This window comes from Rhinopithecus bieti, unplaced genomic scaffold (assembly GCF_001698545.2).
Source record: "Rhinopithecus bieti isolate Rb0 unplaced genomic scaffold, ASM169854v2 scaffold_21412, whole genome shotgun sequence".
Classification (NCBI taxonomy): Eukaryota; Metazoa; Chordata; class Mammalia; order Primates; family Cercopithecidae; genus Rhinopithecus; species Rhinopithecus bieti.
This window is the reverse complement of record NW_016811643.1, coordinates 1,056,647-1,071,798: the sequence shown is the minus strand read 5'-3', so window position 1 is coordinate 1,071,798 and position 15,152 is coordinate 1,056,647. Positions and strand designations below refer to the sequence as shown.

At 56.8% G+C, this 15,152-nt stretch overlaps 1 protein-coding gene across 5 annotated transcripts in view; it reads left to right on the top strand.

The window, feature by feature from the left end:
* Positions 1-324: 324 nt before the first annotated feature.
* The window catches only part of ATG16L2 (autophagy related 16 like 2), a 17,333-nt gene continuing 2,505 nt past the window's right edge, over positions 325-15,152 (top strand). Inside the window, exons 1-14 of one of the 5 annotated variants that reach the window (XM_017894378.1) lie at positions 325-2,272; positions 4,394-4,493; positions 5,413-5,512; positions 9,296-9,369; positions 9,667-9,918; positions 10,100-10,165; positions 10,469-10,582; positions 11,674-11,736; positions 12,335-12,443; positions 12,882-12,987; positions 13,737-13,867; positions 14,083-14,154; positions 14,268-14,388; positions 14,745-14,850. In XM_017894378.1, the coding sequence (XP_017749867.1) occupies positions 2,155-2,272; positions 4,394-4,493; positions 5,413-5,512; positions 9,296-9,369; positions 9,667-9,918; positions 10,100-10,165; positions 10,469-10,582; positions 11,674-11,736; positions 12,335-12,443; positions 12,882-12,987; positions 13,737-13,867; positions 14,083-14,154; positions 14,268-14,388; positions 14,745-14,850 (1,532 nt within the window). In that variant the 5' untranslated portion in view covers positions 325-2,154. The remainder of the gene's footprint in view (positions 2,273-4,393; positions 4,494-5,412; positions 5,513-9,295; positions 9,370-9,666; positions 9,919-10,099; positions 10,166-10,468; positions 10,583-11,673; positions 11,737-12,334; positions 12,444-12,881; positions 12,988-13,736; positions 13,868-14,082; positions 14,155-14,267; positions 14,389-14,744; positions 14,851-15,152) is intronic. The other 4 variants (XM_017894375.1, XM_017894376.1, XM_017894377.1 and 1 more) reach the window with 4 other exon arrangements.

Sequence of the window (15,152 nt, the reverse complement as noted above, 5' to 3'; positions counted from 1 at the left end):
ACCCGCCTTGACCCCCCAAAGTGCTGGGATTACAGGTGTGAGCCACTGTGCCTGGCTTGACATTCCTTTCATTGAAAGCTTTTTTATATTTATTGGTCAAATCATATTTCTCTTACATAATTAATTAGAGATACATTAAACAGCAAGTTAAATGTAAAAAGCAGAAATTTGTCTCCATATATTATGTTATCTCAAATTTTATTTCAAGTGATCTTTGTAATACAGTCTTTCATATTCTAAAATAGAACATGAATATTTTAGTCAAAATCAATCACTTCTTTATCATATACTACTTAAAAATGACAATTTATTTAACATTTCCTAGGTGTATTTTGTGAGTCAAAAAAGGATTAGGAAACCCTGCCCCAATATGACTCCTTACCTGAGAGAAACAGCATCTCTGCACCTCACAGCCAGGCCAAGCCCTGTTAATATCCTCTCCAATGCACACAGCCAGAGTTCCTTATTTATATAGTGTCTCCAAGCACCCAAGAGTCAGCCAGTTCTAAAGGGAATTCATCACTGTCATCAGCTGGTCCTGGGTCTCCATGGGCACCGTGCCTGTCTCCTGAGCATGCCTTTTACTGAACGTTACCACCCATCTTCAACAGAAATACTCCTTCAAGAGACAGGCCAGGCCTGGGCTGGGGCTAGAGGTACAGAGACATCTGGGACCCACGTCCTGATCTAAGGGGCACTGCACAGATTACAGGATGGTGTGATAACTGGCGACAGTTATAACTCGAACTCAACTGGGGCTGGTATCTGAGAAGCTTGAACTTAGTGTAGGGGCAGGAAAGTACTCCTGGAGGAGGTGATGCATGATTAGGAGCCAGGCCCGCTAGAGGGGATGGCGTTCCAAACATCAGGCTTGGCCTGTGCAAAGGCTATGGGCGTCTAAGACAATGACATATGGGGGACTGAGCCCAGCTCACTGTGGAAGCAGGGCAGTCTACACTGACCTGGGGGCGACTGGGTCTTGGCTGCTTTCTACATCCTCTGACCCGTCCCCATCAGAATCTCAACAGACTCGTCACCTCCAGGGCCTGCACTGCTTTCCCAAGGTTGCCCAATTTCTCTTGTTTCCTAGGGATGGCCAGGTCTGCCAGCACTCAGAGGGCAGGGCCTGCTGGCATGCCCCAGGGTGAGGCTGGGCCCAGCGAGTCCCTCCTTTCGTGGGTCACAGGAGCCTGAGCCTGCAGAGCTGGCTCTCTAGCACCTAGCTAGAGACGGTTTGACCAGTGCCCTGCGACCCACGGTTCACTTTTAAGGGTACCCACAAGAGATGTGTCTGCTCCACCCAGTGGGGTGAAGCGTCGGGCTGAGTCAGGATGCTGGGGTGCTGGCCATCTCAGCCACCCCACTCCCTTGCAACCCCAGGCAAGCAAGTCCCTTCTCTCCTCCCGGCCAGGGGCTTTCCAGATGAAATCAGCTGCACCCCTTTACTCTCAGGGACCTAAAATTTCGGCGATCATGTGGAGCCATAAACCCTTCTGCCTCCTGTCCTCCCAGCCCCGCACCCACCTGGCGTTTTCGTGTCACGGAACCTCTGCACGTGCTCTTCTCGAGGCCTAGAGTCCCTCTCTCTCCCTCTGGCCAACTCCTATTTCATCCTCACAGACCCAGCTCGAACGCCATTATCCGCGGAAAGCTGGGATTCCTCCCTTCCGTCTCTGCTTCCTTATCTCGCTGTCCTGCTAAGCCGGCCCTCAGTGTACGCGCAGAGCCCGGGGCTGAGGGCCTCCGGGTCCCTGACTGGGAGCGCGGCCGGGACCGCAGCGGCATGGGGAACATCAGCAGTTGTCGGACTCCGCCCGGGCACGACGGGGTTAAGGGACCCGGGCCTTGAGGGCCCCACCTCCGGAGCGCTCCACCCGCGTGGGGGAAGCCGCCCCGGAGGCTCCGACTTCGCTCCTGCGCCACAAGAGCACCCACTTAGGTGAACATTTCGGACGGGGCCCCGGCGGTTCAGACCCGGAGGCGGCTCCTCCCGGCGTCGGTCTTCGGTCCTCCCAACCAGAGCGCTCTTGGGACAAGCCGGGGATTCCCCGCCACCGCCCGCCCCCTGGTGTAACTGAGTCCCCGCAAGGCCCCGCCCCGGCCTGGCGCAGTCCTGGGCGGGAGGAACGCGCCGAGAGGCGAGAGAGCGCGGCCATGGCTGGGCCCGGCGTCCCCGGCGCCCCCACAGCCCGATGGAAACGCCACATCGTGCGGCAGCTGCGTCTTCGGGACCGTACGCAAAAGGCGCTCTTCCTGGAGCTGGTGCCGGCCTGTGAGTGCGCCCCGGGGCTGAGAGGATGGCCGCTGAGGGGACGCGGCTACGGGCGCGGGGAGAGGGTTTGACTGGCTCCTCCGCCTGTGACCCGAGTGCGCTGTGCCTTGTGCCTTGAGCCTGTGCGTTACGCCCACCCCGACTGCCAGGACTCCGCCCCTTGCCATCCAGGCTCTGCTTAGAACCTGGACAAGCCCCTCCTGCCCCCCCGCCCTCGTCGCCCTTCAGGACGGGCTCTGCCTCCCACGAGCTGGGCTTTCGAGACGCAAGTGCGTCCCCGGGTGGTGGTTTTGAAGGGTCTCTTGTGCCTCCCTTTCCGGGCAGTCCCCGGGGTAGGGGCTTGATTACTGCACTTAGTCTCGGTAGCGCAATGAAAGAACGCGGGACTTGTTCAGAGCAGCCACTTATTGGCCCATCCGGAGACGGGCGACACTCGGAACCTCTAGGGAGGAGGCTGTGCATCTCAGGCTCTGCCGCCGACAGGCGACGCTGGCGCAGTCTTATGGAACACCTCCCCGTCAGCCTACCCAACCTGAGGGGGCATCAGGGGGCCCCGGGCTGCTGGCGGATGCCGGCTGAGTCCAGCGAAGTCGGACTCTCAGAATTGTTTCTGGGCAGCTGGTCAGGATGGGGTGTGGCAGTTCACGACGGGATGAACAGGTGTGCCGGTTGTCGCGCCTCTGGCCACCTGCGATTGTATGTCTGCGGTTGGAAGTCTAATCACAGTCCCTGCGGCTCTCTCACTGGGGCTAATCTTGGCCAAACCCCCACAATCAAATCTGCTCTTAGCCAGGGAAATTTCTCTGCAAGCTTCCAGGCTGCTGGTCCTCTGCCTTCAGGGTTTCGAGGCCAGCCCCCACCTCCAGCGGCCACACTTCTCCACTGCTCAGACAGTGGAACCGTCCAGTGTGAGGGGGGGTCACCTCCCCCCGCCCAGGGAGCTGAGAGTCTGAGGGACTGGAGAGACCTGGAGGGCTGAAATCAGACCGAAGGGCCAGTCTTGAGACCTTGGGCAGGTCACAGTCTTCTTGTTAATTGGGTATAGAGACCTTCTTTAGGTTTGCTGGGGGTTGCAGTACCCTGGGGGCTGAGGTGGGGTTTTCGTGAGAACTAGGCCAGGCCCAGGGGCCTCAGTCAAGGTGACAGACAGGTGGGAAGTAGTAGTGTGGGAAGGAAGTTGATGAGGAGGGAGCTAGGCCTGGGCTTACCACCCCGCCCTCCCCTGGAACTGGTGAGAAAAGAGGAAGTGACTGTTGATGGGGGAGGGAGTGTGTTCCAGGGTCAAAACCTCCAGAATGTCTGCTGAATAATTGCTTAAGGACTTTCTATTCTAGCCTGGGGGTACCTTACACCAGGGCTGGGGAAGTTGGGATTATTTATTTATTTATTTATTTATGAGAGGGAGTCTCTCTCTGTTGCCAAGGCTGGAGTGCAGTGGTGCGATCTCCATTCACTGCAAGCTCCGCCTCCCGGGTTCATGCCAGCCTCCCTTCTCAGCCTCCAGAGTAGCTGGGACTACAGGCGCCCGCCACCACGCCTGGCTAATTTTTTGTAATTTTTAGTAGAGACGGGGTTTCACCGTGTTAGCCAGTATGGTCTCAATCTCCTGACCTTGTGATCCACCCACCTTGGCCTCCCAAAGTGCTGGGAATTAAGGCGTGAGCCACCGCGCCTGGCCAGGGATTATTTTTAAGTGCAGAAAGCTAGAGCCCTTGGAGGGGAAGTGACTTGCCAAAGGCCATTGACAGGTAGAGCTCGGTTTATCACTTTCTGGGGCTAAGCCTTGCTCTGAGGCAGGGATGAATCAATCCCAGGCCCCTTCCTTCCCTCAGGACCCTCAGCAGGCAGTACCCTGCAGTGGTCCTCCTTCTCTCCCTGGGAGAGCAGGTCCTCTTTCGGGTGGGCCTGGGGACCAGTGCTATGAGGACACTGCTAGGGCTGAAGGTCCTGTAGAGCTGCACAGACGCCCCTCAAGCATGCGGCACAGACCAGCCTGCCAGAAGCTTCCCCATGCCTAGCATCTCTGGGCTCCTGCAGCCATCCTAGCCGGAGATAACTTGCATGCCAGGGGGCTGCTGGGTATCTGTCTCTGCCCCAGGTTCATTCTTTTGCACCCTCCAGATAACCATCTCTTAGAGAAGGCTGAGCTGCTGGACACATTCTCAAAGAAGCTGCAGCCGGAGCCAAACAGTGTTACTCCCACCACCCACCAGGGCCCCTGGTGAGTGTATGTGTGTCTGTGGTCACAAAGAGCTGCCTGTGCTGGGTTCATTCTCTCCCTAGCGCCTCATCAGCCCCTGGCTGCTGCCCAGGGGTGGTGGGTGGTGGGGGAGGCAGCCTTGGCCTTCACACAGGATAGCTGTTTAGAATCTCTTTCCTCAACTTTCTTTGTCCATCTTTCTGCATTTGTCCCATCTCCCCTTCCCCTCACCACCCTCCCACCACTACACTTAACCGTCTTTTCTCTTTCTCAGTCTTTTTCGATTCCCTGTTCCTTGCCTGAATGCCCTAAAGAAAAGGATCCTTGCTACCTATTTCCAAAGAGGGAGTGACAGATAAGAACCAGGAATAGATTGGAGTTCAGAGTTGGGAGGTGCTTTTTTTTTTTTTTTTTTTTTTTTTTTTTTTTTTTTTTTTGACGACGGAGTCTGGCTCTGTCAAGCCAGGCTGGAGTGCAGTGGCCTGATCTCAGCTCACTGCAACCTCTGCCTCCTGGGTTCAAGCAATTCTCCTGCCTCAGCCTCCTGGTGCGTTCACCACCACCCCTGGCTAATTTTTGTATTTGCAGTAAAGACGGGATTTCACCATGTTGGCCAGGATGATCTCGATCTCTTGACCTTGTGATCCGCCCACCTCAGCCTCCCAGAGTGCTGGGATTACAGCGTGAGCCACTGCGCCCAGCTGGGAGGTGCTTCTTGAGAAGGGTCCTTGGCCAAGGCCTAGGGGAATCTTGGAGCAGAGGAGTCATGGACAGCTCATTTCTAGAGACTTGCCTTTTCCTTTACTGGCTTGCTAGCTTCCATCTTCCCAGGAGGAAGTTAATGGCTCTTGTTTTAGGCTTTTCATGTAGCATCCCTTGGGTGCCTTTGGGCACTTGGGTGAACCGGGGAACACTGAGCACCACTCTGATTGGTTGGCAGGGAGGAGTCAGGGCTTGACTCAGACCAAGTCCCATCACTGGCCACACTGAGGGTGAAGTGGCAGGAGGAGGAGGAGGGGCTCCGGCTGGTCTGTGGTGAGGTAAGTTGGGAAGGGGTCTGAAAATGGTATAGAGAGATGTGGTCCAAGGGAGCCAGCCAGTGAGGGGTACTCCTGTGTTTGCTGCATTCTCCAAGCCCAGTGCTGCAAGCATTGAGTGAGCCCTTGTGTGTGCCAGGCTCTGACCTGAAGCTGAGCAGGGGTCAGAGTGCCCCGGGCAGCCCACAATGAAGTGGGCTCCAACAGCAGCTGGAGGGAGTTAGGTGTGCAAGGGCCTGGCAGCCCATTTCCCTTCCACATTGTTTAGCCTACTCTGCTCACTACTCCATGGCTAACCCCTCGCCCAGCCATCCCCAAGGCCTAGCACCAGTTGATGCTCAATGTACATTTGCAGACTAAGGTTCATGTAGCTCACTGGCAGGGTGTGGATGCTCCACCTGACACTACCGCCTTCCCTGTCCCCTTGCAACAGTGTCTCTCGGCTTCTCTTGCACCATGCTCTCCTGGTTGCCCTCTCATTTTTGTGATTGTTGCCTCTGAACTTCCTTCACTGGCTCCTTTCCCTCCTCCCTATTCCCCTCCCTTCAAATATGGGTGTTCTTGGGGCTCACGGACTCCCATTTTCTGTTTGCCAACTCTCAGATCTGTCTCTAGCCCAGCCTTCTGTTCTGAGCTCCTGACTCTCTTGCTCAGCTGCTTTTTGGACATCACATCTAAAATCAGGCTCACCATCTCCCCCAGAATTTGGCCCACGCTGTTTTGGTCCACGCCGTTTTGAGAGTTGACTCCCTGCAGGCATTGGGCTAAACATTGTCTCAGTTAATCCTTCACAACTTTATGGTTGCAGAGGAGGAAACTGAGGCTTGGAGAGGTAGAGCCAGGATTTGGGCCCCTCTCACACAAATCACCTTCTGTGCTCTCCATTTATTCTCTCAACATCTATTGACAGTTGCTATATCCAAGGTACAGGGAATGCAGCAATAAACAAGAACTGGCCCATGGGGCTTCCAGTCCTCTGAAGGAGACTGTGATAGCCCAGTAAATACACATCCAGCCACAGCATGGCAAGTCACCTGCCCAACAGAAGTGTGGGCATAGGTACGGACTCATTTAAAAATCTTTCCCAGAGCTGCTGTTGTAGGTCCAATTCAATATTTGTTTGAGAGGTAATTCTCAAACATCTGACCCCCCACGCCACCCCCTGCCTTTGGGCTGTGAGCTCCCCAAGCCATGGGATGTCTTGGTTTGCCTCCAAGGCAAACTATATCCATAGGGCCTGTGTCCACAGTCCATTCCATACTAAGAACTATTTGTAGACTAAGCTATGAATGAGGTGGGCTGAGCTTCCTGTGACTGCCCCCCAGTGGTTCTCACACAGGCTGGAAACGCCAGGGCACCTCTGACTATTCCCAGCCCTCCATCCTGAGCTGGTCACAAGGTCATGTTGACTATCTCCAAATCCATCAATGTCTGTTTCTTGTACCATATCTGACATGGTACAAGTAACTTTCATCCTACCCTGGAACACTCCTTCAGCACTCCCTGTCCCTTCTCCATACAGCTTTCAGAGTGACATATTTTAATTCAAAAAAAGATCTCCATTAAAGACAAGCAGTACACAAAACATGCTTGTAAACAACTCAAGAGAATAGAAGCTATAGAGTAAAAAGTAAAGACCCGTCTTACTACCTCTCTCCATGGTTAGTGTGCTGTAGATCTTCCAAAGCTCCTAGCCTGGCTAACCCGTTGAGCTCCCCAGGCTCCTGTTGCATTTCCTGCCACTCTCATCTCTGAGCTCCCGGCTCCCTTTGCCTGGGATACTTTCCCTGGCCCCCAGCATTCCTTCCCTGGACACACACCAGCCAGTACCCATTGGATGCGCCAGTGGATGGGGGCAGTGGGGAGGCTTTTCTTTTCTTTTGTAAAATTTCTCTGGTAGTTCCACACATCACAAGCATTTATCATTATTATTACTTTAACTTTTTTTAAAATAATTATAGATTCACAGGAAGTTGCAAGGATAGTCCAGAGAGTTCCTGCGTCCCCTTCCCCCAGCATCTCCCACTGGCTACATCTTACATAACTATAGTACCCATAACCAGGAAACTGGGATTGGTATGAAGTGTGTATATGTCCTTTATCATTTTATCACGTGTAGATTTGTGTGACCATCAAGATATGGCACTGTTTCACCACCACAAAGATCTTTTTTTTTTTTTTTTGAGACGGAGTCTCACTCTGTCGCCCAGGCTGGAGTGCAGTGGCCGGATCTCAGCTCACTGCAAGCTCCGCCTCCCGGGTTCACGCCATTCTCCTGCCTCAGCCTCCCGAGTAGCTGGGACTACAGGCGCCCGCCAGGTCGCCCGGCTAGTTTTTTGTATTTTAGTAGAGACGGGGTTTCACCATGTTAGCCAGGATGGTCTCGATCTCCTGACCTCGTGATCCGCCCATCTTGGCCTCCCAAAGTGCTGGAATTACAGGCTTGAGCCATTGCGCCCGGCCAAAGATCTCTTTCTTGCTACCCCTTTTTCATCACATTCACCCCTCTCCCCCCAACCATCCCTAACCCCTGGCAACTACTAATCTGTTTTCCACCTCTACTACTTGAATTTTGAAATAAAATATTGAATGGTATAACATAATGGTATAACATAAATGAAAGCAAGTGACAGGTGAGAAAGTGGAGGTTGTGATCAGATTGCTCAGTGGTGAAAAGAATTATGTCATAAATGGGGCCAACTATGAATAAAGGTGCCCCAACCCGCATGTGCAGATTCCCTCTCCGCAGACTCACTCATAGGGCGTCATGTCAGTGCAGGTGGCAGCGCCAACCTTGCTCCTCAGTCTGTCCTCACCAGGCCCACGTGAGAACACAGGAACAGATTAGCAATAAGAACCCCCAGCCTTGGCCAGAGGCGCCTCTGGCCCTCATGTTCTTTTGTCACATTGGTGGGAGCTGCCTTGCCTGGGGTCCGTCTCTCCCACCGACCCTGCTTGGCTCTGAGTTGAAGGCATGTGGAGTGAGGCGGGGGTGCAGATGAAATGACCCTCACTGCCTCTCCTGGGCTGCCAGGGCTGTTCCCATACTGAGTCTGGGCCCTGGCTGCCCGAGTCCATGCCTGATTTTAGCCTTGTGTGCCTCTGCGCAGGGCTCCTCGCTGCTGAGACCTGAGCTTGGGCAGGCCTGGGTTGAGTGAAGCCAGGAAGCCCCCAGGGAGGGGTGGGGAACAGAACTCACATTCCCCTGACCAGCCTGGAGGGTGATGCAGTTACGTGGCTTGGGCTCACATCTCTTAGCTACGTGACTTTGGGCAAGACACTTAAACCTCTCTGTGGGTGTCTTCGTCTGTGAAGTGAGAGTGGCAGTACCAGCCTCCCGGTGTGGTGAGGATGGAAGGAGCACGTAGCCTGCTGGGAACATCATGGCGCCCGAGGGCCGGATGGGCATTTAGCAGCCTCTGCGCTAGGAGTCCTCGCAGTGGTTCTGCATGGCGCTGGGAGCGGAGCGATGTCTTCCCACTCTTCAGGCGAGGCAGCGTAGCGGGTTGCTCTGGCCAGAGAGGTTCCTAGTAGGGTCGCAGAGAAACGAAGCAGCACAGCGAGGACTGGGACCCAGGGCTGACTCCAGAGCCCGAGGGCCTTCCACTGCTCCACAAACAGCAGTGCGTCCCTCTGCAAGGTCCCAAACCTGTGTGGGGCTCAGCTTGTTTTTCAGGAAGGGGGCGGGCAAGGGAGCAGCCGACTGTCCCTTAGCGCCTTCGGCCCAGGAGGGACTAGAGGCCAGGAGGGGCCTCAGCGCCGCTGTGCTCACCTGTCCGCCCCCAGATGGCCTACCAGGTGGTGGAGAAGAGCGTGGCCCTGGGCACCTTGGAGTCGGAGCTGCAGGAGCTGCAAAGCAGGTGAGGCGCGGGGGGGCGCGGGCGCGGGCGACCGCGCCCACCTCGGGGAGGCCCAGGGCCAACTATGCGGGAGAATGGCGCGGGCCAAGAGCTTTCCCCACGTGCCCCCGAGCCTATCGGTTGGTGCCAGAGGACCGAACGGCTGGGCTCTGAGGGCGAAGTCTGGGGGGAGACCTGGCTTAGCCACCGGCTAGCCGCGTTTGGCATGGGGAGGTCGGTCTCTGCTCCGAGGCAGATTTCCACTGGGCAGTGACGGGGGAGGCTTGGGACCCGCTATCCGCTCTTTCCATCCTCCAGGCTGGCGGCCCTGGAGGTCCGCGTGGCACGGCTGCGAGAGGCACGGGCGCAGCAGGCCCAACAAGTGGAAGAGCGGCGGGCGCAGAACGCGGTACAGCTGGAAGCTTACGAGGCGCTGCGCGCGCACGTCGGGCTCCGGGAGGCGGCACTGCGCAGGCTCCAGGAGGAGGCGCACGACCTGCTGGAGAGGCTCGTGCAGCGGAAAGCGGGCGCCGCAGCTGAGCGCAACCTGCGCAACGAGCGCCGGGAGCGGTGAGGGAACAGGCCCCGCCCCTTCTGAGGAAAGGCCCCGCCCCCGAAGGGAGAGTCGGGCCTCGCTTGTGTCTGGAAGGGAGGCGGGCAGCAGCCGCCCACTGGAGAAAGGGACCGGGTCGCGCCCCGCCTGCGTGCGAGGCGCCGCGCCAGGCTCTCAGGATGCTTTTTACCCAACAAGGGCCAAGCAGGCGCGGGTGTCCCAGGAGCTGAAGAAGGCTGCCAAGCGGACCGTGAGCATCAGCGAGTAAGAGTGGGGATGGGCCGGTCCAACACTTGTGTTCTGCCTCCCGGCCCAGCCTGCCTGCGACCACCCAGGCCGCCGACTGTAGTTGGGCATAGCCGTGTGCCGAGGCCCCCAAGTAGTCGGGGCCCACGGGACACCTGCAGAGGACCGTGTGGTCGTAGGAGCCTGCATGCGTGCCCGCTGCACGTGTACCCACACAGACCCCTCATCACTGGGAATTCCTGTCTTAAGCGTGTCCTGTGCTGGGGTCGGGAGGGGTTGGCTTGGTCCCTTGGCGTTTCTGAGCTTCATTTCTCCTCCTAGGGGTCCGGACACCCTAGGCGATGGGATGAGGGAGAGAACCGAGACTCTGGCTCTGGCCCCTGAGCCAGAGCCCCTGGAGAATGAAGCTTGTGAGAAGTGGAAGAGGCCCTTCAGGTGAGGACCCAGGTGGTGGTCTCAGAGCTCTGAGCTCAGCCCCACCCCAGAGGCTGCCAGGGTCTTCCTCTTGGACCTTGGAGTCAGCTCTTGGGTTGGGAGGGAGCTTGAGGAGAGGCCGGAAAGCTCAAATCTCCCAGGGCTAGTCTGACCTCCATTGTCTGGAGCCACTTGCAGTCAGTTCCATCTCACCCACCCCAACCCCTAACCTCAACCCTTTCCCTCCTTCTTGGGATCAGAGCTCGGGGGGTGGGGTGTCAGGCTTGTGAATAGCTGTCACCAGGAAGGAACCTGTGGGTAAAGCCCAGAGCCCAGTCATGCCAGGCATGTGTGTGCAGCCATAGGTGTACAAGCATGTGCATCCACAGGGACATGAGACACAGGTGTGTACAAACTTGACTAAGCCCGTCTGTGTGTGAACTTATGAGCATGTGTAGATGTGTGCTAATACTTGTGGGACCTGATTGGGGCTTCAGACCTTGGGTACCCCTCCGCAGGGTCTCTCCTCTTGATTTGCCTGTCATTGAGGCTGCCCCTCTCCGGGCCCCATTCCCCAGCCTAACGCCTCTTCTCAGTCTTTCCTTGCAGGTCCCCAGTGTCCAGGTCTTGGGGCAGTGAAGAAACCGTGGAGAGGGGCATGAGATGCTGGTCCCCAAAGTCCTTGGGAGCCCTTGTGGGCCAAGTAATTGCAGGACACACCCTCTCTTGGGCATTGCTGAGGTCACCCAGCAAGCCTAGGCTTTCCCCTCTTCCTATCCCCACCCTGGGGGAACCTTTAGCGCCTCTTCTCTCTGTAGGCCCCAGCTCAGCTTCCCAGGAACTTTTGTTGGTGGGTACTTGTAGGGTGAGGCAGTTCTTCTCATCATGAGGGAGACCTTGGGAGACTTTCATTACCAAATCCATTGCTGCCCTGACCTTCCTGGGACTGGTCTGGGTCATCCTAGTCTCCTAGTCTTGGAGAAGTCAAGTTCTTGTCCCAGACTTGAGAGGTTATGAGCCTCCAGGTCTCTGGCAAAGTGTGGAGATGATGGACAGCCATTTGTACACACACCAGCCAGTCCCTTAGCACATCTCTCTCGGTTTTGTCTCAGGTCTGCCTCAGCCACCTCCCTGACGCTGTCCCACTGTGTGGATGTGGTGAAGGGGCTTCTGGAGTAAGTGTGTGTGTGCCTGTGTGCACCCACGTGTGTGTCAGGCTCCCCAGCCCAGGCTTGGTCTGTGTCTGTGCCTGACCTGTCCATCCTTGTGGTGCACAGCTGTCTGCCTGTGAGTCTGTTGGGCCCTGGAGACAGGAGCCAGGTGAATGGCCTCAGCCCCAGCCCCTGCTCAGCTGTCTTCCAGGTTCTGTCATCACAAGGGTCTGTCTTCATCCAAGGTCCTCACAGGGGACCAAGAGCTCCAGCCTCAGGCAGGGCAGGAGCTCCTACTCAATTGGGAAAAATGCTCTGAAATGTCAGGGACTCATTCAGAGTCACAGAGCCAAGAAGTGGCAAGACTGGGATTGAAACCCCAGCCCTGAGGTTTCTTTGCACCTACCAACCCTACCCTGCTCCTGTGCCTGCCTCTGTGTGCTCTCCACACCGACCCCTGGGGTAAAGGCTGGGTTGAGGAATGCGCTCGCTGCTTCTTGGGGCCATGTTCTGCCTCCTGCCCCATCTGCTTCCTATGGTTGATGCCTCAGGGGAGCTGAAGGCTCCCACCTAAGAAGGCCTTGCTGAATGCCCTCCTGACCCCAATCCACCTTACGCCCAGTTTTAAGAAGAGGAGAGGTCACTCAATTGGGGGAGCCCCTGAGCAGCGATACCAGATCATCCCTGTATGTGTGGCCACCCGACTTCCTACCCAGGTTCAGGATGTGCTGGTAAGGGAGGAGCTGAGCCATATGGGTGGGGCAGTGGTGAGGGAGTGCAGGTACAGGGGTGGTCCCAGGAGGCCAGGGAAGCAAGGCTGGGCTCCTCAGCAGGAGCAGGAGGCTGCCTCCCACAGCCTATGGTGGGAGTCACGCATGTTATGATGGGGGCATGGGCCAGGGAGGGAGAGAGAGGAGGCTGGGAGGCCAGGAGGCCAGGCAGGAGAGTAGAGTAGCATAGCACGGAGGCTGCTGCGGGGGTCCAGGCAGAGGTGAGAACACCTGGTGGGGCCAGGTTTGAAACTCAAAAGTGTGGACAGAGAAACCGGGGATGGGGATACCATGTCTGCAGCAGGCTGTGTCTGCACAGGCACCGGTGAGAGGGCCTGTGAGCACCCACAGAGATATGTGTGGGGAGGGCTGGGGCACCAATCTCCCCTTTCCCCACAGGATGCCCACCTCTCTGAGGTCAATGCTGTTCGTTTTGGCCCCAACAGCAGCCTCCTGGCTACTGGAGGGGCTGACCGCCTGATCCACCTCTGGAATGTTGTGGGAAGTAAGGAGCCCTCCCCTGCAGGCCAACTCGGGGCTTCTTTCCAGACCCGCTCCTCAGTCCACTTGGTGGGCAGAGGTCTTGGATCTCTTTGCGTTTCTCCATCTGGAATATTCTGTGGGCAGTGACTAGACAATGCCTTGGAAAAAGTGAGACTCGGGGCTCCGTGCTCTGAAGAAGGGTGAAGCCTCCTGGCTCCTAGGGTCCAGATTGGCAGAATGGGGAAGGCTGAGTTCAGATGGTCCCTGATGGGGGTGGGTGGGGGTCCCCTATCATGAGGTCCTACAGGGACAGGCCCTTGAAGAGCAGGTCCCTGAGTCTACCACGTGACCCTCTTCTAGCATCACTTGAGCTCTCAGAACTCAGGTAAGGGATGAGTATGAATTGTTGGCCTTGTCCCAAGCTCTGTGCTCTGGAGAGGGGGTGTCCTGGGGAGTCAGAGCTGGCTCCTGGGGGCTTCCTAGAAAAGGCAAGTTTCTGGCTGGCCTGATCCTGGCTTGCTGCGTGACCCACAGATAGTCCCTTCTCCCTGGTCCTCTCTAGCCTGGTCTGTGAAATGACTAGCTGTCCCTGGGACCCACTGCCAGCAGTTAGGGGAGGTGTAGTCTCCAGCCCAGGCCACAGAACAGACCCAGCGATCCTGTGGGGGTGGGGGTGGGGCTACGGGGACTGATCTTTGCTCTCAATCCCAATTCCTCCATTTTGTGAGGTTAGGATCGCATTTCAACTGTCCCTTCTCCTGGTCCTCCCAGGTCGTCTGGAGGTCAACCAGACCCTGGAGGGAGCTGGTGGCAGCATCACCAGTGTGGATTTTGACCCCTCGGTGAGGAACTTTGCCCCAGTGGCATGGGATTGCGCCCCCTCTGATCTCCACACTGGACAGGTGGGGGCTCTGGGACCTGAGGGCGTAGCATGGATACCTTAGAACCAGGCCCTTGGGCTCTTACACAGATCCTCCTCCCTGGGCCGGAGGCTCCTCTGCCTGCCTTGGAGACCTGGGCCATGGGAAGCTCTGGGGCAGCCCCTAGCCTCATTCTCTGGCCCGAAGGATGTTGCCTACGGCTTAGCACCTGTCATTTTCCTCTCCCATTTCTCCAGGGCTACCAGGTTTTAGCAGCAACTTACAACCAGGCTGCCCAGCTCTGGAAGGTGGGGGAGGCACAGTCCAAGGTGAGGCCTGACTGGGGAGGCTGCCTGGGGGTCAGGGATCATACCTCAGGACTAGGGGGCCTGTTATGGGGTCTTGGCCAAACTCTTGATCCGCACTTGGGGCCGGGGTACAGGAGACACTGTCTGGACACAAAGATAAGGTGACAGCTGCCAAATTCAAGCTGACAAGGCACCAGGCAGTGACTGGGAGCCGTGACCGGACAGTGAAGGAGTGGGACCTCGGCCGTGCCTACTGTGAGCCCCAACCCCACCTCCCCTCCCCACCAGCCAGGAGCCCCAGGCCAGAGTACGAGTGACCTCACCTGCTCTCTGGGAGTGGCTCTGAGATTCATAGGCATTTGGGGGTGAAACCTCTCAAGGCCCTCCAGTCCCCAATGGTATCCCCAATGGTGTTTTCTGCCTGGTTTCTTGGTGTCCACAGGCTGTGGGTGGGAAAAAGACGTGGGTGAGTCCTGGGCTGGGAAGCAGAAGACCTGGGTTCTAGTCTTGGGAGGACACTGCGTTCTGGGCCTCAGCTTCTCCATGTGTCCTGTGGGGTGGCTCCCGACAACTGTCCTCTGAGGCCCTGGGGTCTGCTGCTTGGTCCCCAGGCTCCAGGACCATCAATGTCCTTTCCTACTGTAATGACGTGGTGTGTGGGGACCATATCATCATTAGTGGCCATAATGACCAGAAGATCCGGTTCTGGGACAGCAGGTGACAGGCGCAGGCTGGGGGAGGACTGGGGGAGGGCTGGGGACAGGGCTCCCAAGTTCTTTTTCCTTTCTCTGGCCATGGCAGGACAAGTTTTGGTGGCACTTTGGGCAGGCAAGGCTGTGGGGCTGGCACTGCCAGCTAGTGCCTCTTGGCTGGGCTCAGCTCCCCCAGGAAGCTGTGCCACACTGTCTTCATGGCTCTTGGTCCAATGCTGGACTCCACCTGGACCTTATAACCAAGATGGAGATGTACCGTTTTCCATTTAGTTACCACTTTTTTTTTTTTTTTTTTTTTTTTTTTTT